Genomic DNA, 26,066 nt, shown 5'->3' on the forward strand with positions numbered 1-26,066 from the left:
TTGGCCGCTCCCAGCCCGCTCCGGGTGCCGGCCCCTGCACCCCACCCTGCACCCCGCACCCTGCCCTGCACCCCATTCCGGCCCGTGCCTCGCACTCCACCTTTCCCGCACCCTGCCCCGCACCCAACACCTGCCGCGCCCCCCGCCGCGCCCCCCGCCGCGCCCCCCGCCGCGCCCCCCGCCGCGCCCCCCGCCGCGCCCCCCGCCGCGCCCCCCGCCGCGCCCCCCGCACGCACCAGGCCCCGCCCACTCCGCCGCGTGCCCATCCCGCGTCACCGCCGTCTTCCCCAGGCTCCAGCGCGCCCTGCGGGGCCGCGCACGCTAGCGGAACCGCCGGGAAGAGCGCCGTGCCGTCGATGGCGGAGGCGCGCACGTCTGCAGGGCCGCGCACGTCTGCAGGGCCGCGCACGTCTGCAGGGCCGCGCACGTCTGCAGGGCCGCGCACGTCTGCAGGGCCGCGCACGTCTGCAGGGCCGCGCACGCAGTGACGGCTGACCGCCATCTTCCCTCCCGAGGCGGCAGTTCCAGGTGCAAGCGCCGGGTTTGCTGCCCGCTGGGCGCCCTTGCAGCGGCCCGAGCTGTGGCCGGCGTGGATGAGGGGCAGGCGAGGCAGGGCCGCCCCTCCAGTATTGCCGCCCCTCCCGCCCCAGGGCAGGGCTGGGAGGGTACAGCCCGGGGGCGGGCTCGGGTCGCCTCCCGGCCGCCGCGTCCTCGCTGCCCCGGGCCGGGCGGGCGGGCGCCGAGAGCCTCCCAGCCCGCCCCGTGCCCCGCCCGCCCGGCTGCTTCCGCGGCGGCGCTGCCCGCACATGGGCTAGGCTGCCAGGATGTTCAGCTTCGAAGGCGACTTCAAGACGCGGCCCAAGGTGTCCCTTGGCGGCGCGAGCAGGAAGGTGAGGGCCGGGCTGGCGGGGCGCCCTCGGCTGGGGGCCTGCGCGGCCGGGGCTCGGGGTTGGACTCGGGGCTGGACTCGGGGCCGAGACTTGGGGCTGGATTCGGGGCCTCCCTGGCGGGGACTCGGGGCTTCCTCGCCGGATCTCGGGGCCGCTCCGGCCGGGACTCGGGGTTGGACTCGGAGCCGAGACTTGGGGCCAGGACTCTGGCTGGGGCTTAGGACTGGACTCGGGGCCTCCCTGGCTGGAACTCGAGGCCGCGCCCGTGGGGGCCTTGCCTGTCCACTGCGCTTCGGGACCCGGGCGCGCTGGCCGTGGCTCCCTTCCATGCAGGAGGCCGGTGAACCCTGGCACGCTTTGTGCCACCCAAGGTGAACTTACCCTTTCTGGGTGTTTCCTTTCAGAAATGCGCTTTCCATGCTCACTCCCGCATGGCATCAGGGAGTGGCTGCTTTTCGAATGCCACCTGAAGGGCGTTTTCGGTTGTAGAAGGTGAACGGCACGCATTTGCTGATGTCGATAATCTCTAAAGTAGAGGCAGAACGTCTCATGAATAGCCACGTGTTTCAATCCAAGACGAGGGCAATTATTTGCCACCAGCCTCCTGGAAACTGGAGAGACTCCGGACTTACATCTGTTGTGATCGACATTAAGTTGTTCGCATGGTAATTGTTTAGGATAAGGGTAGGCAAACCATGACTCCTCTGTTCTAGTCTAGAATTTCTAGTTGTCTGTCCCTGAAGACGGGCATCGGTTGGTTCACTGGAACCGCTAAGTCGTTGAACACTGTGTGGTCTTGTTCCCGCCCCTCCCTTCCCACCCCTTCCCATCATTTCTGAAATGTTCTTTGAAATGCTTCACCTAGTTTTTCTTGTCTATCAGTATATTCTGTATATCACAACCACCAGGTAGGCACATAACGCGGAGTGGGTGCTGGCAGGCCAAGGAGGAACTGCTGTTATTAAGATTGTGCTGTGGGGCTGTGTTTGGTGGTTTCTGAGGTTAGAAGGGAACCTGGGTAAAGAGTTGGGAGAGAAGTGTGCTGATAATTTTTCAGCTTTGAGGTTCGTGTGATGGTGATTGCTTGGAAGTCACTTGTGCTCCAGAACTAAGTACTGTGCAGTTAAGGGTGGGCGTGGTAGCACTTAGGGTCTTCCACGTTAATGAAAATGTTTTATGAGATCAAAGGATTTCTACAGTTAGAAGAGACTTCAGAGAATCTCAGGGCCAAATCGCCTTGCTTACAAGTTCGGAAGGTGAGCTGCAGAACATTTGAACGAATGCCCATTCACACAGCAAGCTAGTGGCAGACCATCTGAGACTCCATGCCATTTACACAGCGCCGCGCGGCCTCTGTTGCAGGCAGGAACACCCCACGGGCCACGGATGTTGGTCCCTTTTCACCAAGGAGTGCATCTCTGCTCTGAGGGAGTGAGATTTCTTAACTGTTGATCAGAATCTCAAGGGAAGATAGCACGAGCTGTGTAAAAAAATCACCCCTTTAAAAACAAAACTCTTTTTATTGAGGTATAACTTAAGATACAGTCAGGTTCACAAACACTAAAGAGATCCTTGTGCAAGTGAAATTGAGGAGGAAGGGCGAGAGGGAAGCTGGGTAGGGAAGGAAAAGGCGTCTCAGCTGGAGGCTAGCGTTAGCCCCATCTCACCAGGAGCATGCTACAATTGGCCCTAATTGCGGCAGAGGGGTTGGTGGCTGCAGGCTGCTGCCCCTCCGGGATGAGGGTGGGAGTCTGGCATTGCTAACCCTGAGCCGAGGGCCATTCTTCTGGGAGAGAGTGGCAGTAAAGAGCCCTTAGTAGGAACTGGCAGCAGCTGGGGCATGGGTGCCCTGGCCTGGTTAAGGAATCTCGGTGGGGAGCCAGCTGTATGTACAGCTTGAAGGATTTTTGCATATGGACACTCTCCTGTAGATGGAACACCACTCACATCAAAGGAAGACCATCCCCAGCATTCCAGAGGCTCCCCTGCACTCTCACCCATTCATTACAGTCATATGTGACTTAAAGAGGGGACGCTGTCACTAGTCCAGTTGGTTGTTGTGGGACCATCCTAGAGTGCACTTAACAGAAACCTATAGCCGGTGTTGCCCACTGCACACCTAGCTGCTTGGTACAGCCCGTTGCCCCTATGCTACACACCTGGACAGCGTGTTTCTGTGCTGAATACTGTAGGCAGCTCTTCATGCAATGGTGAGTGTCTGTGCATCCAAACGTAGATACAGTAAAAATACAAATTATAATCTTATGGGACCACGGTGTATATGTGGTCTGTTGTCAACAGACTGAGAGGTCATTATGCCATGTATGTCTGTAGCCCCACAAAGGTGACTGTCCTTCTGACCTCTGTTACTGTAGATGAGCGTTACCTGTTGAACTTCAGGGGCATGGAGCCACTCACCACTTGTCCTTTGTGCGTGGCTGCTTTGGCTCGGCTTCTGTCTCAGAGGTGGATTCCATCCGCCTCGGTGCACGGCATTGCCCTTTGTGTGAACGCACCGTGGCTGATTCTATTTTCTTACAGACCTTTGCTGTGTGTGCCTTTTGGTGCACGTAATACTCTTGTGCTGGGTCCTAGATTATATGTATGTTCAGCTGTTGTGCACACCGCTGCCACAGTTTCCCCGTGTCGCATGCCCACAGCATCTGAAGGTATCCAGGTTTCCACATCCTTGCCAATATTTGATATTGCAAGTCCTTTAATTTTAGTGAGGATGTAGTTTCTTTGTGGTTTTAATTTTGTTTCCTGACAACTAATTATGTTGAGCACCTACATATGCTTATTTTCCTGAATTCTCTTTGACTGCCACATAAGTCCCTTCCCTTGTTGGAAAAATGAAGTTATAGTGACCCTTTTCTCATGTCTTAAATTATTATTTGAAATCTTCCCTTTCTGGAGCTTAGTGGAAAATGGAGTGGTTACCACCTTCGAATAACCTTTTTCCTTTTTCAAATTAAATACTTTAAGTATTTATTATTTGTATAGATCTGTGTACGACAAGTCTGACTTGAAGAAGTTGATAATCTTATTGGGCAGATAAGACTTAAGCAATTAAAAATTAAATAACAATAGAGTAATTGCTACATTCTAAATTTCCCTTGGTCCTGATTCAGAAAAAGTAGAATTGTTTGGAGCTTAGTCCTGAAGGATGGGTGTAATTAGGATGGGTGGAAGACGAGAAGGCATTCCAGGTTCGTGGAGCGGGGTGTGTGGAGTACATGTAGATTGGATTCCATTGATTCAAAGTCACTTTGGGGAGCTAAACATTGATTACACATGGACATAAAGATGGGATGATAGACACCAGGGACTACTAGACAGGGAAAGAGAGGGACGGGGACAAGGGCTGGGAAACTACGTGTTGGTAACTGTGCTCACTCCCTGGGTGATGGGATCATTCACACCCCAAACCTCCGCGTCCTGCAGTATATTCTTGTAACAAACGTGCATAGGTACCCCCTAACTCTAAAATAAAAGCTGAATTTTTTTTTTTTTTGAGATGGAGTTTCGCTCACGCTGGAGTGCAGTGTTGCCCAGGCTGGAGTGCAATGGTGCGATCTCAGCTCCCCACAAACCTCCACCTCCCGGGTTCAAGCGATTCTCCTGCCTCAGCTTCCCGAGTAGCTGGGATTACAGGCCTGCACCACCACGTCCGACTAATTTTGTATTTTTAGTAGAGATGGGGTTTCTCCATGTCGGTCAGGCAGGTCTCGAACTCCCGACCTCAGGTGATCCGCCTGCCTCAGCCTCCCAAAGTGCTGGGATTACAGGTATGAGCCACTGCGCTCAGCCCCAAATTTTTTTTTTAAGTCACACTGATTTCTATCTTTAAATATTTCTGACATCGGGATACACACTGATAGCATGATGCAGTTTAATTGGGGGTATGTTTTTCTTGGTAGTGTATAGAAGAATATCATGGGGTCATCTGATTTCAAGTACAGAAATGGACTAAAACTAGCTTAGTAGGCAAAACAAAAAGAAACAAAAACAAGTTTATGAAAGGATAGGCGTGTCTGACAGAATAGAAAGGTCAGAAACACCCAGACAGCAGTTATCACCACCACAGGAGTTGCTTGTCTTTCTCCAGGAGCTGGGTGCACTCCCTTCTTTCTGTCTCCTTTATTCCTGGCTCTGCAGACTGGCTTTCTCCATTTCTCACACATGGTTTCCTAGCTTAAGCGTCAAGAAAGTTTGATCATAATTACCAGTTTTCAGGAGAGGAAAGTCTGATTGGCCTGGGTCATGTTTCCACCTGATAAGCTCAGTCTGAGGAGGGCTTGGAGGCTTGGTTCAAATGGAACAGTCTAGGTGCACCTGAGGGCTGGGGTAGATTCTTCAAGAAGCGGGGAGTGGTCGTTGACTGAATGCCTGAGTTCCTGTGGGACAGACACAGGAAGGAATCTAGGCCCGAGATGCAGATTTGGGGGTTATCAACAGAATGGTGGCTTCGAACACAGGTCCGTAAGAGGACTTGGAGTTTGGGACAGGGTGGGACTTGTGAGGTACTGCAACATTTAATACGTGTGGGAGTTGGGGATGCTTACAAAAGAGTCACACCTCCGGGAGTGGAGGAGAGTGGTGTCCAGGGAGTGAATCTCAGGGAGGGAGGAGTGACAGGCAATGCCAAGTGCTGCACAGACACAGTGAGTCCACTGACTGCGGAGCTGGGAAGAATTGGGTGATTTGAGCATATTCTGTAGGGTAGTCAGAGTTGGAAGTCAAGAGCATAGCACATTGGAGAGTGAATGGGAAGTCACAAACAGGGCCGAACACAGGCCAGATGCTGTGGCGCACGCCTACAATCTGCCACACCGAAGACTGAGGCGGGAGGATCGCTGGAGCCCGGGAGTTCAAGGCTGCAGTGAGCTGTGATCATGCCATAGCACTGCAGCCTAGGCGACACAGCATGACCCCATCTCTTAAAAAATAAGGCAGGGGCAAGGCAACAGTGCAGACCTTTTTTGAAAAGAACCAGAAGATTGGATGATAGAGGGAAATTTGGTGTCTCGGAAAGAGTTTTGTCTGTTTTGGGAGACGGGGGAAACTTAAGTTTATAGACTGGGAAGGACGGGGGTTAAAAATGTGGGGAAGACAGGAGTGGCATAACTTTCAGAGTCTTCGAGAATACCTGAGAGGGGAGAACTGAGTGGGAGCAGGCAATGGGAAATATTTTGAGACTTAAAGAAGCTAGGGATGAATATGGATATAGAAAAGTTTGTAGACCGGAGGAACTGAAAATTTGTAAGTTTTTGTAGATAGTTCTGACAATAGTGGGAGTAGAATTAAGATCACTTTAATGTTTGTCCAGTGCTTTTTTTTAAAAAAAATAGACTTTATTTTTTAGAGCAGTTTCAGGTTTACAATCAAGCAGAGGGTAGGGTTCCCATATGCCTAGTCTCCCTCACCTCACTTTTCTCTATTATTAGCATCTGGCATTAATGTGGATCATCGGTAACAATTGATAAACCAATGTCGATGTGTTACTATTAATTGAAGTCCATAGTGTACATTCAGGTTCACACTGTGTGTTGTGCATTGTGTAGGTTTTGACGAATATATGATGACATGTATCTACCCTTACAGCGTTATACAGAAGAGTGTCATTGCCCTAGAAATCCTCAGTGCTGGCCAGGTGTGGTGGCTCATGCCTGTAATCCCAGCACTTTAGGAGGCCGAGGTAGGCAGTCAGGAGTTTGAGACCAGCCTGGCCAACGTGGTGAAACCCTGTCACTACTAAAAATAAAAAAAATTAGCTGGGTGTGGGAGGCTGAGGTAGGAGAATTACTTGAGCCCTGGAGGTGGAGGTTGCAGTGAGCCTGCATTGTGCCAGCGCATTCCAGCCTGGGTGACAGAGCATGACTCTGTCTCCAAAAAAAAGAAAAAAGGAGGAGGCCCGGCACTTTGGAAGGCCAAGGAGGGTGGATCACCTGGAGTCAAGAGTTCGAGACCAGCCTGGTCAACATGGTGATACTCTATCTCTACTAAAAATACAAAAATTAGCCAGGCGTGGTGGCAGGTGCCTGTAATTGCAGCTACTCAGGAGGCTGAGGCAGGAGAATTGCTTGAACCCGAGAGGCAGAGATTGCGGTTAGCTGAGATCACGCCATTGCACTCCAGCCTAGGTGACGAGAGCGATACTCTTTTAAAAAAGAAAAAAGGAAGAAATCCTCATTGCATATTCATCCGTCCCTCCCATCCCTGTAACACCTGGCAACCACTGATCTTTTTACTGTTTCTACTCTAGCCTTTTCCAGAATGTCATGTAGTTGGAATCATATGCTATGTAATCTTTTCAGATTGGTTTCTTTCACTTAGTACTATGCATTTAAGGCTCTTTTCATGGCTTGACAGCTCATTTCTTTTTACTTTATTTTTTATCAATTAATAAGCTTTTTTTTTTTAGAGTGGTTTACGGTTTACGGAATAATTGATGGGAAACTGTAATAGAGTCCTCAAAACCTCCTCTCCGCTGCACGCTGTTTCCTTTGTTATTTACATCTTGTATCTGTGTGGTACATTTGTGACATTGGAGGACTATTGAATTTTAATGAAGTCCAGCTCACCAGTGTTTTTTTCATGGATCTTGCTTCTGGCGTTGTGTCTAAAAAGTCATTACCAAAGCCAAGGTAACCTAGATTTTCTCATATTTTCTAGTAGTTTTATAATTTTGTATGTTACATTTAGGTCTCTGATCCATTTTGAGTTAATTTATGTGAAGGATATAAAATCTGTGTCTAGATTTTTAATTTTTGAAGTGTTTTTGTTTGTGGATGTCCAGTTAGCACCATTTCTGAAAAGACATTCCCCAACTCCATTGAATGCCTGCCTTTGCTCCTTTGTCAAAGATCAGTTGGCTGTATTTTTATGGATCTATTTCTCTTTTTTTTTTTTTTTTTTTGAGACGAAGTCTCGCTCTGTCTCCCAGGCTGGAGTGCAGTGGCGCAATCTCGGCTCACTGCAACCTCTGTCAACTGGGTTCAAGCAGTTCTCCGGCCTCAGCCTACCAAGTAGCTAGGATTACAGGTGTGCACCACCACACCTGGCTACTCTAGTACAGACGGGGTTTCACCATGTTGGTCAGGCTGGTCTCGAACTCCTGACCTCGTGATCTGCCCGCCTGGGCGTCCCAAAATGCTGGGATTACAGGCATGAGCCCCTGCGTCCGGCCTTTACGATCTATTTCTAAGCTCTGTTATGGCTTTATTCTCTCCTCCATTGATCTCTCTCCCTTTTGTCAATACCATACCATCTTGATTACTGTAACAGATCAGTAGTAAACTATACTACTTAGTATATATATTAAACTAAACTTTTTTTAATTTGAGAGGGAGCCTCCTGTTGCCCAGGCTGGAGTGCAGTGGTGTGACCTCGGCTCACTGCAAACTCTGCCTTCTGGGTTCAAGTGGTTCTTCTGCCTCAGCATCCTGAGTAGCTGGGTGGGCATGTGCCACCACACCTGGTTAATTTTTGTATTTTTAGTAGAAACTGGATTTCACCATGTTGGCCAGGCTGGTCTTGAACTCCTGACCTGAAGTGATCCGCCTGCCTCAGCCTCCCAAAGTGCTGGGGTTACAGGAGTGAGACACCGCGCCCAGCCATAGTAAGCATTGAAGTCTGGTAGTGTGAGTCCTTCGACTTCCTTCTTCTTTAGTATTGTGTTGGCTGTTGTGGATCTTTTGCCTCTCCATAAGAGTCAGTTTGTTGATATTCACAAAAAAGAACCTGTGGAATTTTGATTGGGATTGCTGAATTGGTAGATGAGGTTAGGAAGAACTAAAATCTTGACAGTGTTGAGCCTTCCTATCCATGAATATGGAATCTCTCTTAATTTGTTTAGTTCTTTTATTTCTTTCATTGGTTATATAATTTTCCTTATATATACCTTATACCTATTTTGTTAGATTTATACCTAAGCGTTTATTTTTGAGGGGTGCTAATGTGAATGGTATTGTGTTTCAGTTTCAAATTCCAGTTCATTGCTTATTTGTAGAGAAGCAATTGACTTTCATGTACTAACCTTATGTCCTGAAATCTTGCTATAATCACTTCTTAGTTCCAGGAGCGGTTTTTTGGTTGATATTTGGAATTTCCTGCACAGATAATCATTTCATTTGCAACCAAAGACAGTTTTATTTCTTCCTTCCTGATCTGTATGCCTTTTTTTTTCTTTTTTCTTTTCTAAGACCATCAGAAAGCAATGTGTTTTATTGTCTTACTGCATTAGGTAGGATTATAGTTGAAAAGGAGTGGTGAGAACTTGCCTTGTTCTTAATCTTAGTGGGAAAGCTTTGAGTTTCTCATCATGAAGTATGATGTTTGGTGGGTTTTTTGGTAGATATTCTTTATCAAATTGGGGAAATTCCCCTCTATTCCTAGTTTGCAGAATTTTATCATGAATGAAGGTTGGGTTTTGTCAGATGCTTTTTCTGTATCTGTTAATGTTATGTGATTTTCCTTCTGCAGCTTGTGGATATGATGGATCACATTAAGTCATTTTAGAATATTGAGCCCATCTTGCGTATCTGGGATAAATCCCACTTGATTGTGATGCATAATTCTTTGTATACGATGTTACATTGAGCTTGTTGATATTTTGTTCAGGATTTTTGCATCTCTTTTGATGAGGGACATCAGTTTAGGGTGTTTTTGTGATGTCTTTGTCTGGTTTGGTATTAGGGTGATACTGGCCTTATGGAATGAGGATACTCTAGGGCCTACCAAAACCAATTACTATAGTTTTTTTGTTTTATTTTGTTTTTTTGAGACAGAGTCTTCCTCTGTCGCCTAGGCTGGAGTGCCTGGAGTACAGTGGTGCGATCTCACTGCCACCTCCATCTCCCGAATTCAAGTGATTCTCCTGTCTCAGCCTCCCAAGTAGCTGGGCTTACAGGCGCCCACCACCAGGCCTGGCTAATTTTTTTGTATTTTTAGTAGAGATGGGGTTTCGCCATGTTGTCCATACTGGCCTTGAACTCCTGGCCTCAAGTGATCGGCCCACCTCAGCTTCCCAAAGTGCTGGGATTACAGGTGTGAGCCACCATGCTTGGCCTCAATTACTCTAGTTTTAATTCCTCCCCTATGATAGGTCTAGACTGTTAAGATGGTAAGAACTTGATTGCTTAGTTTTGTAAAACTGCCCTCTATTATATAATTGAAGGGATTACCTAGAATATTTTAACTTAAAATGTTTTGTGCTATTTTGTTTTAAAAAGCAGGGGTGTAATGGATGTGATCGTATAATGCTCCATATACATTGCAGTGGAACATAAAAACTTTTTCTTACAGATCTGGCATCAAATAAAGTCAAAATATTTTCTAAGATCAAATTAGTTCTTTTTTTTTTTTTTTTTCCTTTAAGAGACAGGGCCTCACTGTGTCGCCCAGGCTGGAGTGCAGTAGCTATTCACAGGCATGATCATAGTGCATAGCAGCCTCAAACTCCTGGTCTCCAGCGATTCTCCTGCCTCAGCCTCCTGAGGAGCTGGAACTCCAGGCTTGCCACTACCCAACCCCAGCCTGGCTCTGAAAATGTTAATTGACTGTCAGGACTGGTATTATTTAGCAACACTGCATTTGTTCCTTCGAATACAGTTATGCTGTATCCTTTACATGTAGGAGCAAAAGACTGTAGTTCCCTGCTATAGATAAGGTTAAGAATTCTTTTTTTGTTTTTTGAGATAGAGTTTTGCTCTTGTCGCCCAGGCTGGAGCGCAATGGCTCAATCTCGGCTCACTGCAACCTCCGCTTGCCAGGTTCAAGCAATTCTCCTGCCTCTGCCTCCCGAGTAGCTGGGATTACAGGTGCCTGCCACCACACCCAGCTAATTTTTCTATTTTTAGTAGAGACAGGTTTCACCATCTTGGTCAGGCTGGTCTCGAATTCCTGACCTCAGGTGATCCACCCACCTCAGCCTCCCAAAGTGCTGGGATTACAGGCGTGAGCCACTATGCCTGGCCAGGAATTCAACCGATTTTTAAAAATAGAAACCAAGCGGAATGGAAGGAGTGAGACTTGAGACTAATTGTCTCATTTTCTTTGGACATTAAATCTGGGCCTGCAGGGAGGTGAGTAAAGCACCATACAGTATTTAAGGAGGCACTTACTCTCAGGTTCATGCACAGGCTGACCCTGCACTGGCACATCCCTGAGAGTGAGTGCCTCCTTAAATTTGTGCCTTAGGCATCTGGCTTGCCTCAAGATATCCCGTACTTGGCTTTAACCACTTGAATGTGTGCTGATTTTCTTGAGTTACAGTGTGAATTGCCAGCTAGGGTCCTTAAAAGTTAAAAAATAGATGGTCTCATAAGACCATAGAATAGCCTCAAAAGAAGTTTTTGCAAAAGCTGTAAGGAGCTTCACTCTGTGACTTTTCTTTAATTCTTCTATTATAGAATGTAGGCACCTAGGAATTTGGAAGTGGGGCATCTTATTCTTTGACTGTGACCCCTGTTTTTTACTGCCTTTAAAGCAGCTGCTTTCTGCATGTCCCTGTTCTCCTGTCTCAGGCCTCCAAATGCCGCCCTTTACCATTTGTCAGCATGAAGGAGAAGCCATGCTTTCCATAGCCCATCACCTTCGATGGTGGTCAAATTACAGGCTGTAATACCTGCTGTTGCTGAGGGCGTACAGACACTGGGCACAACCTACCTAGGGTTGGTTATAACAGATTTATCAAGAGTCTAACAAGGCCAGGCATGGTGGCTCACACCTGTAATCCTAGCACTTTGGGAGGTGGAGGCTGGCAAATCACTTGAGGTCAGGAGTTCCAGACCAGCCTGGCCAACGTGGTGAAACCCCATCTCTACTAAAAATACAAAAAATTAGCTGAGTGTGGTGGCACCCGCCTGTAATCCCAGCTACTTGGGAGGCAGAGGCGGGAGAATTGCTTGAACCCAGGAGGCAGAGGTTGCAGTGAGCTGAGATCATACCACTGTCCTCCAGCCTGGGTGACAGGGCAAGACTCTGTCTCAAAAAAAAAAAAAAGAGTCTAACAAGATATGTCCCCTCTAATCCAGCAGAACAAATTTCTACATTTAGAAACGTAAAAATTTATTCTAGTGAACTAATATGCATAAGAGAAGATGCATGGGAAAGGTGATTTATGGCATTACTTATAATACTGAAAAATACTGAAACAGCCTACATGTCTAAATACGGGACATTTGTTAAATAACCGTTAATATAACAATGCAGTGAAATACTGTGCAGCCATTTAAATGGTCATGATGTGTATTAATGTCTGTCATTAATTTATTAACATACTTGTATTTATGAACATGATTTATTGTTAATGGAAATAAGTAGATTACAAAACAGGATTGCAGTCTGCGTTTAAATTATGTTTATCTGAACAGTCAAGATAGCTGCTTTCCCAGTTTCTTAATTTCCGTTGAATAAAAGAAAGATACTAGTTGCTTATTGCTGTGTAATAGAGCTTAAAGCAATACGTTTTTGTTACCTTGGTCAGTTCTGTGGGGCAGGCATCTGGATCTGCTTCGGCGCTGGCCTGTTCACAAGCCTGGAAGTTAGTGCTGGCCGTTGGCAGGAGAGTCAGTTCTCGGCCGCTTGCGGGGCTTCTTAGGGATACCGTGTCCTCATGGCAGCTGGCCTCCCGCTAAGCTGCTGAGCAGACAGAGCAGGGAGGAAGAGCAAAGCCTGTGGTGACTTTGGTCATGGTGTATTTGTCCAGCCCACTCTCGGGGTGAGGGGAGTCGGGCTCCAACCCCTAAAGGGCAGCAGTAGCAAAGCATCTGTGGACATAATCCTGAAGCCACCATAGAAGGGAGCTTCAGGTTTAGCTTAGTCGTAAACGCTGGCGCTGCAAAACAAATACGCTGTGTTTTCTGCCTCAGCCTATTAGGAGTTAAAAATTGTGGTTTTCCTTCTTACCTCTTACCTTCTAGATCAGTAGTTATTGGCTACATAAATAACAACACAGTGAGTTAAAAAGCAAGCATCGTCAACATACATTTTGGTGAATGTGAGTTCACTCGGAGAAGATTGTGTAGCTCTTTGGAAATGTAACAAAGAAACTGGCAAACTAGGAGCAGCTTAAAAAACAAGTAGAGACCTGACTTAAAATGCTATTTTTCTAGATGTGCCCTCCTGATCATGTGCTGGCTTTTCTTGTGAACTGTTACCTTCTCCTGTATGCTGCTTGGAAATGCTTAGGTTCCTGCATTATCCTGCTGGAAATACTATCTATTAAGCAGTTTAAGTGTCTTCCTCCAAAAAGCCTAGTAGAACCATAAGGAGTAATTTTTTGTAACAATGCAAATTCACTGATTTAGATCATTTAGCTTTTTAGTCCATTTGCCCTTGGAGAGAAGAGGGGGCTATGCAGTTGGACCAAGGGGAGTCAATGATTTTGGAGTCAGTCAGCCCTTGGTTTGTCACCATGACAACCGTGGAGCAGGAGGTAGCCACATCGTGACAGGGAGGAGAGGTGAGTGAAGTGAGAAGCAATGGAGCAGCACAGTAAAGTGGCCGTCATCCGAGAACGCTTCCGCACAGCCTCGTACCCAGAAGTTTGTTCACCTTCTGTTCTAGTACCGTGTGTGTATCCTATTTCCAGAACCCCAAGCAAGCATCAGTTTTTGTGTGCTGGACTGGGTAGGATTCTTAGGACTATTTACATATTAACATTACTGTCACCAGTTAGAGGGACAGCATGGGCAAAGGTGTCCAACCATGGAGACGTGGTGTTCAGCTACAGGTTGTGGCCAGAATGGGGGTGGGCAAAGGGTGTGGGGAAAGTGGAAGAGAAGGCTGGGAGGAAGGTAATCAGGGACAGAGCTGGGAGGAAGGTAGTCAGGGAGAGAGCTGGGGGAAAGGTAATTAGGGACAGAGCTGGGGGGCATTGTAGGCCACACTAAGGCATATTCAGGGAGGACTGGAAAGCCGCTGAAGAGTTTTAAGCACATTAATGAGACTTAGGTTTTAGAGATGCGTGGGGGGCAGTTTGGGTGTTTGATTCTAGGGAGGCAAAGCCTGAAGCCAGGGAAATCAAGGGAGAAGCACCCACACTTGTGCCTGAAGAGCAGTGAGGGCCTAAAACCTGCAGTGGGCATTTTCTTTTAAGGATGTTTCTGTTTCTCTCCTTGTTTGTCACATGCAGATCCTTGCACTCCTCACTATTTGTTCTCCTGCAGGGCACTTTTCCTTTATGAGCTCATTGATCTCCACTTCTGTTATGTGAGGCAGAGGTGTTAGTGTCCTGTGGAGGAAGAAATCAAGGCCTGGAGTCCAAATAATTTAGCAAAACCCACAACACTGCCCTGTGGTTTGTTTATCCGGATGCTGTATGGCCTCTCCCTCGTGTCTGGGCAGGTTGTCTTGCCTGCACATCTTGCTTCTGTCTCCTGCTTTACTTGTGCATTCCTGTAACTGCTTGGGAAGTTGAGGACCACATCCTGCAGGCACTGAGAAGGTGGTTCCAACAGTCCTACATCTTTTGGAACTAATTTTTCTTACAGTGCAGCTTTAACATTGTTTAATTTTTTGCCAGGCGTGGTGACTCACGCCTGTAATCCTAGCACTTTGGGAGGCTGAGGGGGGTGGATTGCCTGAGGTCAGGAGTTTGAGACCAGCCTAGCCAACATGGCGAAACCCTGTCTCTACTAAAAATACTGAAATTAGCCAGGCATGGTGGCGGGCGCCTGTAATCTCAGCTACTTGGGAGGCTGAGGCCGGAGAATGGCTTGAACCCCCGGGGAGCAGAGGTTGCAGTGAGCAGAGATCGCACCACTTCACTTCAGCCTGGATGAAAGAGTGGGACTCCCTCTCAAAAACAAAACAAAACAAAATTGTTCAGTTTTGTACATATTATTTTAGAGCTGTGTGAGCAGACGCTAGATTGTTGGCACTTAGCATGGTTCACATCACATCTTGCCACTGTGAAACCCCTTTACTGCAAAAGACGAAATTTTAGAAAGTGTAACCTTGAAAAAAAAAAATAGTTAACTCTGGAACCAACTGTCTGTGACTTAGCTGTTCATCTTTTCTGGGCTTTTCTTTATTGTATCATGTAGTGGGAAAGTCACAATTCTCTTTAATTTGTTTTTAACAGAGTCAAGGTCTCACGATGTTACCCAGGCTGGTCTTGAACTGAGCTCAATTGATCCTCCCACCTTGGCTTCCCCAAGTAATCCCAAGTGTTGGGATTACAGGTGTGAGCCACACACCCAGCAAGAAAGTCATAATTCTTGATAATGATAAAACCAAACTAGATTATCACGAATCTTCCTTGCTCTAAGAATGGTTGCATTTCTACTCTGCAGTCAGTGGCCTTTTTAAAAAGTTAACTTTTCCTCCCGGCACTCTGGGAGGCTAAGGCAGGCAGATGCCTGAGCCCAGGAGTTCCAGATCAGCCTGGGCAACATGGCGAGATCCCGTCTATACTAAAAATACAAAAAACAAACAAACAAACAAAAAAACAGGCATGGTGGTATATGTACCTGTGGTTTCAGTTACTCGGGAGGCTGAGGTGGGAGGACGGTGGGGCGGGGGCGAGGTTGCAGTGAGTGAGCCAAGACCGCGCCACTGCACTCCAGCTTGGGTGACAGAGCAAGGCCCTGTCTGGGGGGAAAAAAGTTAACTTTTTCTGTTTAAAAAAAATGATAGGTCGGGCACGGTGGCTCACACCTGTAATCCCAGCACCTTGGGAGGCCGAGGCGGGTGGATCACGACGTCAGGAGTTCAGACCAGTCTGGCCAAGATGGTGAAATCCCGTCTCTACTAAAAATGCAAAAATTAGCCAGGTGTGGTGGCAGGCGGCTGTAATCCCAGCTACTTGGGAGACTGAGGCGGAGAATTGCTTGAACCTGGGAGGTGGAGGTTGCAGTGAGCCAAGATCACACCACTGCACTCCAGCCTGGTGACAGTTCGAGATTCTATCTTAAAAAAAAAAAAAAAAGATAAAAGGTCAGACCTTCTAAAGAGCATCCATGAAATCATCTTCTCACTGAATCCCCTAACTTCCCACCATTATTTTCTCAGTATCCTTTCAGAACAAGTCTAAACATAAACATGGCCTCCCCTCTCATTTTCAGTTAAAATGAGAGATCATATTGCTTTTTCACCTCAACAAAATGTCTTAGTGATTCCATATCGGCATCTTTATATTTGTTATTTTTCATGGTATATAATATTCCATAGCATAGTTTGATACTTAATATAACCACTTTCCTATCAATGGATACATATAAATTGTCTTTAGAGTTTTGCTATTAAAATAGTGCCTTATTTACGACACAATTCTGAGGTAAGAAAAGAAAGTCTCTTGGTGTATATTGTGATATTTAAATGATTGTGTTTTGCATTGGATACTTCATTTTTTCTCCAGTCAAGTGAAGCAGAAGGAGTGGAGAAGGAACAAAGAAATCTATAACTGGTTGTAGTCAGACTTTATTTTTAAAAATGAGCTCTTATGATTGTAAAATAATATTTATAATTGGAAATGTAGGCTATACTGAAATGTATTTAATAATTACCTATTGGAACCCTACCCATCCCTTAGAAATGAAATGCTGTTAATGCATAGTCAGTTTTTTCCCCCATCTTTGTGATGGTAAATGGTCAAATATTTTCCTAGCATTTTAAAAACTTTCTTTTGAACTTGCATCATCTTGTGCATTATGTTTTATAGATATGATTTTTAGTGGCTTATGATGATGCACCTGTAAGTATGTTTTGCATTTGTGAAATTGGCGGTTCTCATATTTTCATAGAGATTCTTATTTCATGTAGGTCTGCAAAAAAGAATCCCACCCCTCCACACGCACACACACACATTGTAGCTTATGCATTATTCACAAATGTTAACTTTTAACATTTTCCTTTACTCAAAGGCAATGTTCTTTGAAGTGTATAAAATGGCTAGCATTATGTTAGTGCCTGAGAGCCAGAAAATACTGAACTGAAACAGATGTGAAGCTGATAATTCTGTGTAAATGGAGTAAATTGTTAATGGAAGATAAGCCAAATAGGTGAAACAAAAACCTCACAGTTTTTTGGGGTTTTTTTAAAATCAAGATATTTACAAACATGCTAACAATCGTTCTGTAAATGGTTAGCAGTTAATTTGGGCATGTGGTCTTTTGGAAGTTACTTAAATTTACTTTGACATTCACTCTAGTTTTTTAACATAAAAATTTTATTCTGAGGGTTTAATGAAATCTGATTTAAACTATGTACGCTTTACTATTTCAAATAAAGAATAAACTTTGTTACCACTAAATTTATTTAGTGAAGAAAGCATTTTCCCCCCATTTGAAATCATCTTGGTAAGACAAAATGAAAAGAAAATCACCTTGGTAAATGGCGTTTGTAAGATTTGGTCATATTTAATGTTCAGAGAAGATAAGATCGTACCTAAAGCTCCCCAGGCACCCAGAGCAGTTGGCTGTGCTCACTGTGGATTTCACATTGGTGGGTAGTTACAGCAGGGAGCGTGCACGCTGCCAGGACGATGGCCTCGGTCGTTTCAGAGACCCTTTGGGTGTTTGATGGACCTTGTCTGTAACTGCTACTAGGCATCCGTACGGGTTCTATATCTGCATAATTTGAAAGATAAGAATGTTTTCAACTATGAGTACAATAAATTGAAACCAAAAACTTGTTAATCAATAGGAAGTTCAGTCCTTTTTCAAAATCAAACTGCTTTCTCCTGGTACCTTACTTGCCCCTTTCCTCCCAGCCACTCAGTGGTGAACTTGTTCCTCATTATATTGAGCTGTTTTTAGAACTTGTTCTCATATTGCTTTGTTACTACTTTGTTCTAAAAAAGTGAGAAAATATTATAAGTACATGGGTGATCATTCAAATGGGAATGTAAAAATTCAAATAAAATACTAGAAGTTTTCTTGCCTTTCACCTCCACTCCTCACACCCCCAGTTCTTTTTTGTTGTTGTTGTTCTTTTTTTTTTTTTTTTGAGACAGAGTCCTGCTCTGTCACCTGGGCTGGAGTGCAGTGGCATGATCTCGGCTCACTGCAGCCTCCACCTCCCAGGTTCAAGCGATTCTTGTGCCTCAGCCTTTCAAGTAGCTGGGACTACAGGCCCAAGTCACCACCCCTGGCTAATTTTTGTATTTTTCGTAGAGACAGGGTTTCACTACGTTGGCTGGGCTGGTCTTGAACTCCTAACCTCAAGTGATCCACTACCCTGGCCTCCAAAACTGCTAGCGTTACAGGCATGAGCACCGCATCCGGCCCCAATTCTTTAATCCTTACATTCACACTCTATTTTGGGATTTTTACACTTCCTGTCAGAGCTGTTCTCTACATATGTAATCATATAGGTGTGTAAATTCCCTTCTTTTTAAAAAAAAAAAAACACAAGCTAGAGCATATTAAACAGATTGCTGTACTTCTCCTGTCCCCCTTAATAATACTCTCGGAGACAGTTCCTGATCAGTAGATGGATCTACCACATTCCTTTAAAGAGCTATATGATATTCCATGTAGTGAATGCCCTATAATTTATTCAGCAGCCAAAAAAATAAAGCTGACTCCAGTGAGTTATTAATGTGGTCCTTATTATATGTGAAGACAGCCCTATTTATAGTTAATGTCTTCAGTTATAAGAGTCTTCATCATTAGACTTTTTAAATTACCCTTTTAAAAACTCATGTCAGGCCCAGGCGGTAGGAGGAAAAAATAAAGGTGTAGGCATGATCCTAATTCACAATTATGAATATCAGCATGTGGCTCACACTAGTAAGTGTCAGCTTCTGAAAGTGAAATTTCAGCATGCTATTAAAAATAAACCTGCAACAATGAATTAAAAAATTCAATATACAGAAATCCATGCTAGTGATGTGGACGGTAATAGTCCATGCTGTGCATATAATCCTAAGCTGCAGCTACTGAATTCTTAAGCGAGAAATTTGACTACATTAAGAATTAAAACTTTGTACACATAAAAATATCATAACCAAGGTTAAAGAGTAACAAAGGGAATATTTGTAGCATCATGAAAATGATTATTTGTAAAACAAGATGAAAAGATAATCAAATGAAAAAATTAAATGATTCAAACTGTGAAAACATAAAAAGTTAGATGCTGCACTGTGCAGGTGAAGACAAGGGACAGCAGTCACTTTTCATACATTGACATGATCTCCTTGGAGGGCAATTTGGAAATATTCATTAAAATTCAAATGCACATAGCCTTTGACCTAAAAAGAAATTTAACCTGCAGACATTACTGACACATTTGCAAGGATATCCACTGCAGTTTTATTTGAATTAGCCAAAAACTGAAAACAACCTAAATGACCATTAAAATATAACATGGTGGCTGGGCGTGGTGGCTCATGCCTGTAATTCTAGCACTTTGGGAGGCCAAGGTGGGTGGATCACCTGAGGTCAACAGTTTGAGACCAGCCTGGCCAACGTGGTGAAACCTGGTCTCTACTTTGAAGAACAGCACAAAAATTAGCCAGGCATGGTGGTGGAAGCCTGTAATCCCAGCTACTTGGAGGCCGAGGCAGGAGAATTGCTTGAACCTGGGAGGCGGAGGTTGCAGTGAGCCGAGATCGTGCCACTGCACTCCAGCCTGGGCAACAGATATATATATATATATATATATATATATATATATTTAGAGAGAGATACATATAAACATGGTGAGACCCAATCTGTACACTCTTTTTTCCTTTTTTTTTTTTTTTCTGTAAAGGGAGCCTTGTTTCATGGCCCAGGCTGGTCTCAAACTCTTGGCTTCCAGTGATCTCCTGCCTCAGCCTCCCAAAGTGATGGAATTACAAGTGTGAGCCACTGTGCCTGGCCCTAGAGTCAGCTTTAACTTGGAGGCTGCGAAGAAAATTCAAAGGAAACACAAATATAATGAAGCTTTTTGAAAACCAGTTTTTCATGGACTGGCCGAGAGAGGGAACCTATTCTATTACATGCCAAATTCCAGTGTGAAACCATGCACTCATACTTTATTTTGAAACCGTAAGCCATAGCACCCAAAACCTGTTAAACTTTTGGGAACAAACAGGTTGAAAGTAGATGCACAGAGTGGCGGGACCGGTGTAGAGAACACTGCATCTGTGCGTTGTATTTAATCACAAAGGCTAGAGCTGCTAATTGGCCAAATGGGAAGCTGCTGCCAAAGCTGTGATTAAAAGTGATGATTAGTCACAAAGCAAATAAAATAATGGACAAGATTCCTTTGTCTAATGATTTAGCTCATTGTCCATTTTTAGATAGGGACAAATACATTGAGCAGCTGTTATTTTCCTGGGGAAGACAAACTTGGTTCTGTTCACTAGAGACTGATGAGCCCACTGATACTCTGAACTCAGCTAATCCTTTGCTTTGTCAGGCATGAGCTGAATAGACAAGCCCATGGGGACGTTTTTTTTCTAGCTCGTCAATTAGAAGAAATGCTTTAAAATCTATTGTTGATTTTATGACAAATGATAACATAGACTCCAAGTGTGTTGAATGGTAAAAGCAGAGATGGTGTCTTGGGTTAATATGAGAATTTGGTCCATTGTGCTCCAGCACCAGAAACTACCAGAACTAAAGTCTGCTCCCTTTTTGTATTGAAAACACAGTCCTACTAGTCTCATGTATGCGGGGATATTAAGTCCGTTATCAATAGAGTGTGAAATAATCACTCCTGTGAAAGGCGGAGACTTAATTCTCTAGCCTTGTGAAGTCATGGGCAGTAACTACCAGCACCCACTTCTCCTTCATCCTGAAAGCTTGTAGGTAGGAAAGTCTCTCTCTCCTTGACTGTTATCTCAAGAAGAGTGTCACATCTTTGTGGAGTCAAACTTTCACCGTGGCATACACACCATGATTGTGGAGGAAAGAATTGTGGAAAACTTGAAAAAAGTATTTTGAATATGGCATTTACAGAGTTAGGAGTGTTTGACACAGCAGGCATGTGGGAAAAAAAGAAAAGATTAAAAAAAAAACAGAATTAGGATTAAAGGTCTCCATGAGTGTTTTCCTAAACCAGTTGGTGGCGGTGAATGGATAAAGACAGTCTCCCCCTACCCTGTTTTATTAATATGTGAATATTACCAAGTAAAAGGACACATTCAAAAGATCAGACTGTGGATGGTTTCTTGAAGCAAAAGTTTGTTAAAGCAAAATGGCATTTTGGTTAGGAATTCCTTTTCAGAACCCAGTTCTATCAGAGAACGTGATTAAATACCATTTGCAGCTGGGTGCGATGGCTCATGCCTGTAATAGCAGCACTTTGGGAGGCTGAGACGGGTGGATCACTTGAGGTCAGGAGTTTGAGACCAGCCTGACCAACATGGTGAAACCTTGTCTCTACTAAAAATACAGAAACAGCCGAGCGTGGTGGCACATGGTAATCCCGGCGGCGGAGGTTGCAGTGAGCCAAGATAGCCCCACTGCACTCCAGCCTGGGCCAGAGCGAGACTCTGTCTCCAAAAAAATAAATACCATTTGCCTGCCTGATCTAATTACAGACATGTAAATCAGAATTCTTTGGTTAATATCAAAATTTAAAAATAAAACTGTCTAATAGAGCCTAATCTTCCTCTTAAACTAAGCAGTGTAGCGTCTCGTATTCTTTTATTGTGATTATAAACAGTTTCTTTTACCTTGAGGAATCAAGTTTCAGATAGGACTTTTTATAAATAAACTTGTTAGATTTTTATGTAATTCCGTAGTTACTTTTTTTTTTTCTTTTTTTTTTTTTTGAGATGGAGTCTCGTTCTATCACCCAGGCTGGAGTGCAGTGGCATGATTTCGGCTCACTGCAACTTCTGCCTCCCAGGTTCAAGTGATTCTCCTGCCTCAGGCCTCCAAGTAGCTGAGACTACAGGTGCGCGCCACCACGCCCAGCTGATTTTTGTATTTTTAGTAGAGATGGGGGTTCCACCATGTAGGTCAGGCTGGTCTCGAACTCCTGACCTCAGGTGATCTGCCGGCCTTGGCCTCCCAAAGTACTGGGATTACAGGTGTGAGCCACTGCAGCAGCCACTTTCAAATTTAACTTTAAAAATACAGTTTTCATTGTATTTAATTTGGGGGGATGCCTTCTGTTTGTGACCAGTGATGCTGTTTTTCTGTTTAGTGATGAAAGATTTCCCCTTCAGATAAATATATTTAGGTTAAAAAGAGTCTTTTTGGCAAGACTAACACAATAGTTGATTGTATCGTTTGTATGGTAACAAGTAGTAGTTCATTATGCCGTTATGTTTTATTACTGAGCCAGTTGATGTCTTAGTTGGTGTCTGCAAAATTTCTCCCCTTTAAATTTTCTGTCTTTCCCTTGTTAATTGATCTATATCTTGAGAGATACTTTGAGACTAGGCAAATCCTGTTTCTCCTCAAACTTTTGCCCACTAATTTTAGCATACATTAGTAGATCTTGTCTGCAGTGTTTTTCTGTTTTCTGCTTTTCTCTTTCCTTCTACATTTTTAAACTGGATTCTGTGAGGAAAAGAGTTTTCTTTTCCTTGTTTATTGATTTGGTTATTTATGTAAGTATTGAGTCCATGATGCGTGTTTGTGCGTATAATCCTATGGATTAAAATCTAATGCTATCCTTATTTCGTAACCTTACTGTAATCATGAGAGTATTGGAAAAACCCAAATTGAGGGACAGCATCCAGGACATGAAAGATGAAGATAAGAACTCTATAAGATTGGAGGAAGATTAAGAAGAAATAGTACCTAAATATAATGTGGGGTCCTGGATAGGATTCTAGAACAGATAAACAGCATCAGTGGGAAAATTGGTGGATTTCTAATTAAGTTTGTAGATTAGTTAATGTTATTGTATCAGTGTTAATTTCCTGTTGATAATTGTATCTGCTTAATGTAGAAGTGAGTAAGACATATGGGATAAGGGAAATTGTATCATTTTTGTAGCTTTTCTTTGTCTAAAATTAGTTTCTAAAAGTTTAAAAAATTAAAGAATATTAAGTAAACAATCATGAATCATTTTAATTAAGTTTAAAACAATATTTTTTCTGCTGTTGGACATGTGATAAAGGTTTTTTATGTGAAATTTTCTTTGATAGAAAGTATCTGGAGGATTAATTTCTTTGATTTTACTTTTTTTTTTTTTTTTTTGAGACAGGGTCTCGCTTTGTGACTCCAGCAAGAGTGCAGTGGCACAATCTCGGCTCACTGCAGCCTCAGCCTCCCCAGTTCAAGTGATCTTTCTGCCTCAACCCCCAAGTAGCTGGGACTACAGGCATGCACCACCATGCCTTGCTAATTTGTTTTGTATTTTTTGTGGAGATAGGGTTTCACCATGTAGCCCAGGCTGGTCTCATACTCCTGAGCTCAAGTGATCTGCCCTCCATGGCCTTCCAAAGTGCTCGGATTATAGCCATGAGCCACTGCGCCAAGTCTGGCTTTACATTTTGGCAATTAGAAACTTGATTCTAGGCCAAGCATGGTGGCTCATGTCTGTAATCCCAGCAGTTCGGGAGGCCAAGGCGGGCAGATCACTTGAGGCCAGGAGTTCGAGACCAGCCTGGCCAATGTGGCGAAAACCCGTCTCTACTAAAAATACAAGTTAGCCAGGTGTGATGGTGTGCACCCGTAGTCCCAGTTACTCGGGAGGCTGTGGCACGAGAATTGCTTGAAACCGGGAGGCAGAGGTTGCAGTGAGCCAAGATCGCCACTACACTCCAGCCCTGGGTGACAGAGCACGACTCTGTCTCAATTTAGAAAAAAAGGATAGAAACTTTGATTCTGAATATTGTTAGTTCACGTATCAGTGTATAATTTTAAGTTGGCTTAACTACTCTCTGACACTGTTCTGATAAAGTATATCTCTTAAGATATTTAATTTTTTTTTCTTTTTTGAGATGGAGTCTTGCTGTGTTGCCCAGGCTGGAGTGCAGTGGCGTGATCTTGGCTCACTGCAAGCTCCGCTGCCTGGGTTCAAGCGATTCTTCTCCCTCAGCCTCTCGAGTAGCTGGGACTACAGGTATGTGCCACCATACCCGGCTAATTTTTGTATTTTTAGTAGAGACGGGGTTTCACTGTGTTGGCCAGGCTGGTCTCGAACTCCTGACCTCATGATCTGCCCGCCTTGGCCTCCCAAAGTGCTGGGATTACAGGCGTGAGCCACCGTGCCCGGCCTAAATTTATTTTTTTGTAATGATTCATATATAGTGTCTCCAATCTTGAACTTTTTTTTTTTTTTTTTTTTTTGAGACAGGATCTTGCTTTGTCACTCAGGCTGGAGAGTGGTAGCTCAATCCTGGCTCACTGCAGCCTTGACCTCCTGGGCCTAAGTGATCCTCCCACCTCAGCCCCCTGAGTAGCTGGGACTACAGGCACATACTGCTGCACCCAACTATTTTAAAAAAGTTTTTGTAGAGGCAGGGTTTCAAACTCCTGGGCTCAAGTGATTCTCCTGCCTTGGCTTCCCAAAGTGCAGGGATTACAGGCATGAGCCACCTTGCCCAGCCTGGACCTTTAATTTTATTTTGGGTGAAATTTACAAAAATAAAATGTCCATACACTAAAGACTGGAACAATCTTTGGGGGAGAAGAGGGTTCTGTTTAAGTATTTTTCATTTATTTGAAGTTTTCCTTTTATTCTTTCACTTCCTTCTACAAACCAAGTCATTTTGTTCAAAACTTAGTTTTATTTATGAAAAAAATTTTTCATCAAAGAAATTGATTTCTTCATTGAAATTTTTATTGAGATAATTGTAGATTCATATGCAGCTGTTAGAAATGATACCCGGAGATGGCCGGGCGCGGTGGCTCACGCCTGTCATCCCAGCACTTTGGGAGGCCGAGGCAGGTGGATCAGGAGGTCAGGAGATCGAGACCATCCTGGCTAACACAGTGAAACCCCGTCTCTACTAAAAAAATACAAAAAATTAGCCGGGCGTGGTGGCAGGCGCCTGTAGTCCCAGCTACTTGGGAGGCTGAGGCAGGAGAATGGCGTGAACCCGGGAGGCGGAGCTTGCAGCGAGCCGAGATCACACCACTGCACTCCAGCCTGGGCGACAGAGAGAGACTCCATCTCAAAAAAAAAAGAAAAGAAATGATACCCAGAGACCCCTGTCCACATCACCCAGTTTCCTCTGGGGTAATATTTTATAAAGCTAGTAAGATGTCACAACTAGAACTCTGACATTGGTACGGAGCACCAGTCTTACTCAACATTTCCCCAGTTTTACCTGTACTCATTTGTATATGTGAAGAAATCAGATTTTATGCTTAAAAAACTACTGAAGTACTAACTTGTATTATATCTAGTGACCTCTGGGAAACCATTTAACTTCTTGTGCCTCAGATTCTCTCATCTGATTAAGTCAAGACAGCTTGTTTGGATGATCTTTAGGATCTTTTTTTGGGTGAAAACATTCTGTAATTTTTGTATGGGAGTTTTAAAATTGAAATTATAACCTTACCTCCTTTTTTCTCTGTTTGGGTTTAGGAGGAAAAGGCTTCTCTTTTACATCGTACTCAGGAAGAAAGAAGAAAGAGAGAGGTAAAAACAGTTTTGTAATACTCTGTAGATAAGCATTTTTTCTACAGCATTTAAACATGCCTTGGTTTTACTGTATATATGTATGTGTGTATGTATTTTTTATATATGACAGAATGTGTGTGTATGTGTGTTTAGCTTTAGAAACATTTATTCTGGAGCCGGTGTAGAAAGAGATGGACTAAAAGGGCAGTTTCCAGACTGGAGAAGGAACATGGGCTTTTGGTTGACTTACATAATGATATGGTTTCCAGAAGATCTAGAAAGCCGTATTATAAATATAATGTTCATATTTCTTTTTCTTCTCTTTTTTTTAAGATACTGAGTCTCGCTCTGTGACCCAGGCTGGAGTGCAGTGGCAAGATCATAGCTCACTGTAGCCTTGACCTCCTGGGCTCGGTGATCTTCCTGCTCTAGCCTCCTGTAGCTGGGACTACAGGTGCATGCCACCGTGCCCAGCTAATTTTTAAAATTTTTACATAGATAGGGTCTTGCTTTGCTGCCGAGGCTGATTTCAAACTATGGCCTCATGCAGTCGCCTCCCTCATTTTCCCAAAGTGTTGGGATTACAGGCGTGAACTGCCTCGTCTGGCTTATGATATTGATGTTTCATGAAGCATAAGGAGAAAGCTCACTGTTTAGACATGTGTCTTAACTGTTTGTGAAGAAGGTAAAAGAAAGACACTAATGACA

At 44.3% G+C, this 26,066-nt stretch overlaps 1 protein-coding gene across 5 annotated transcripts in view; it reads left to right on the forward strand.

Annotated features, from left to right (window-relative positions):
- The first annotated feature begins 477 nt into the window (after positions 1–477).
- Positions 478–26,066, forward strand: part of UBE3C (ubiquitin protein ligase E3C) — a 131,322-nt gene continuing 105,733 nt past the window's right edge. Inside the window, exons 1-2 of one of the 5 annotated variants that reach the window (XM_528010.9) lie at positions 478–890; positions 25,323–25,376. In XM_528010.9, coding sequence (XP_528010.4) covers positions 825–890; positions 25,323–25,376 — 120 coding nt within the window. In that variant the 5' untranslated portion in view covers positions 478–824. Of the gene's footprint in view, positions 891–1,527; positions 1,556–25,322; positions 25,377–26,066 lie in introns of those variants that run through there. The other 4 variants (XM_054655423.2, XM_016958504.4, XM_054655421.2 and 1 more) reach the window with 4 other exon arrangements.

The sequence above is a fragment of the Pan troglodytes genome, chromosome 6 (genome assembly GCF_028858775.2).
Source record: "Pan troglodytes isolate AG18354 chromosome 6, NHGRI_mPanTro3-v2.0_pri, whole genome shotgun sequence".
Lineage (NCBI taxonomy): Eukaryota > Metazoa > Chordata > Mammalia > Primates > Hominidae > Pan > Pan troglodytes.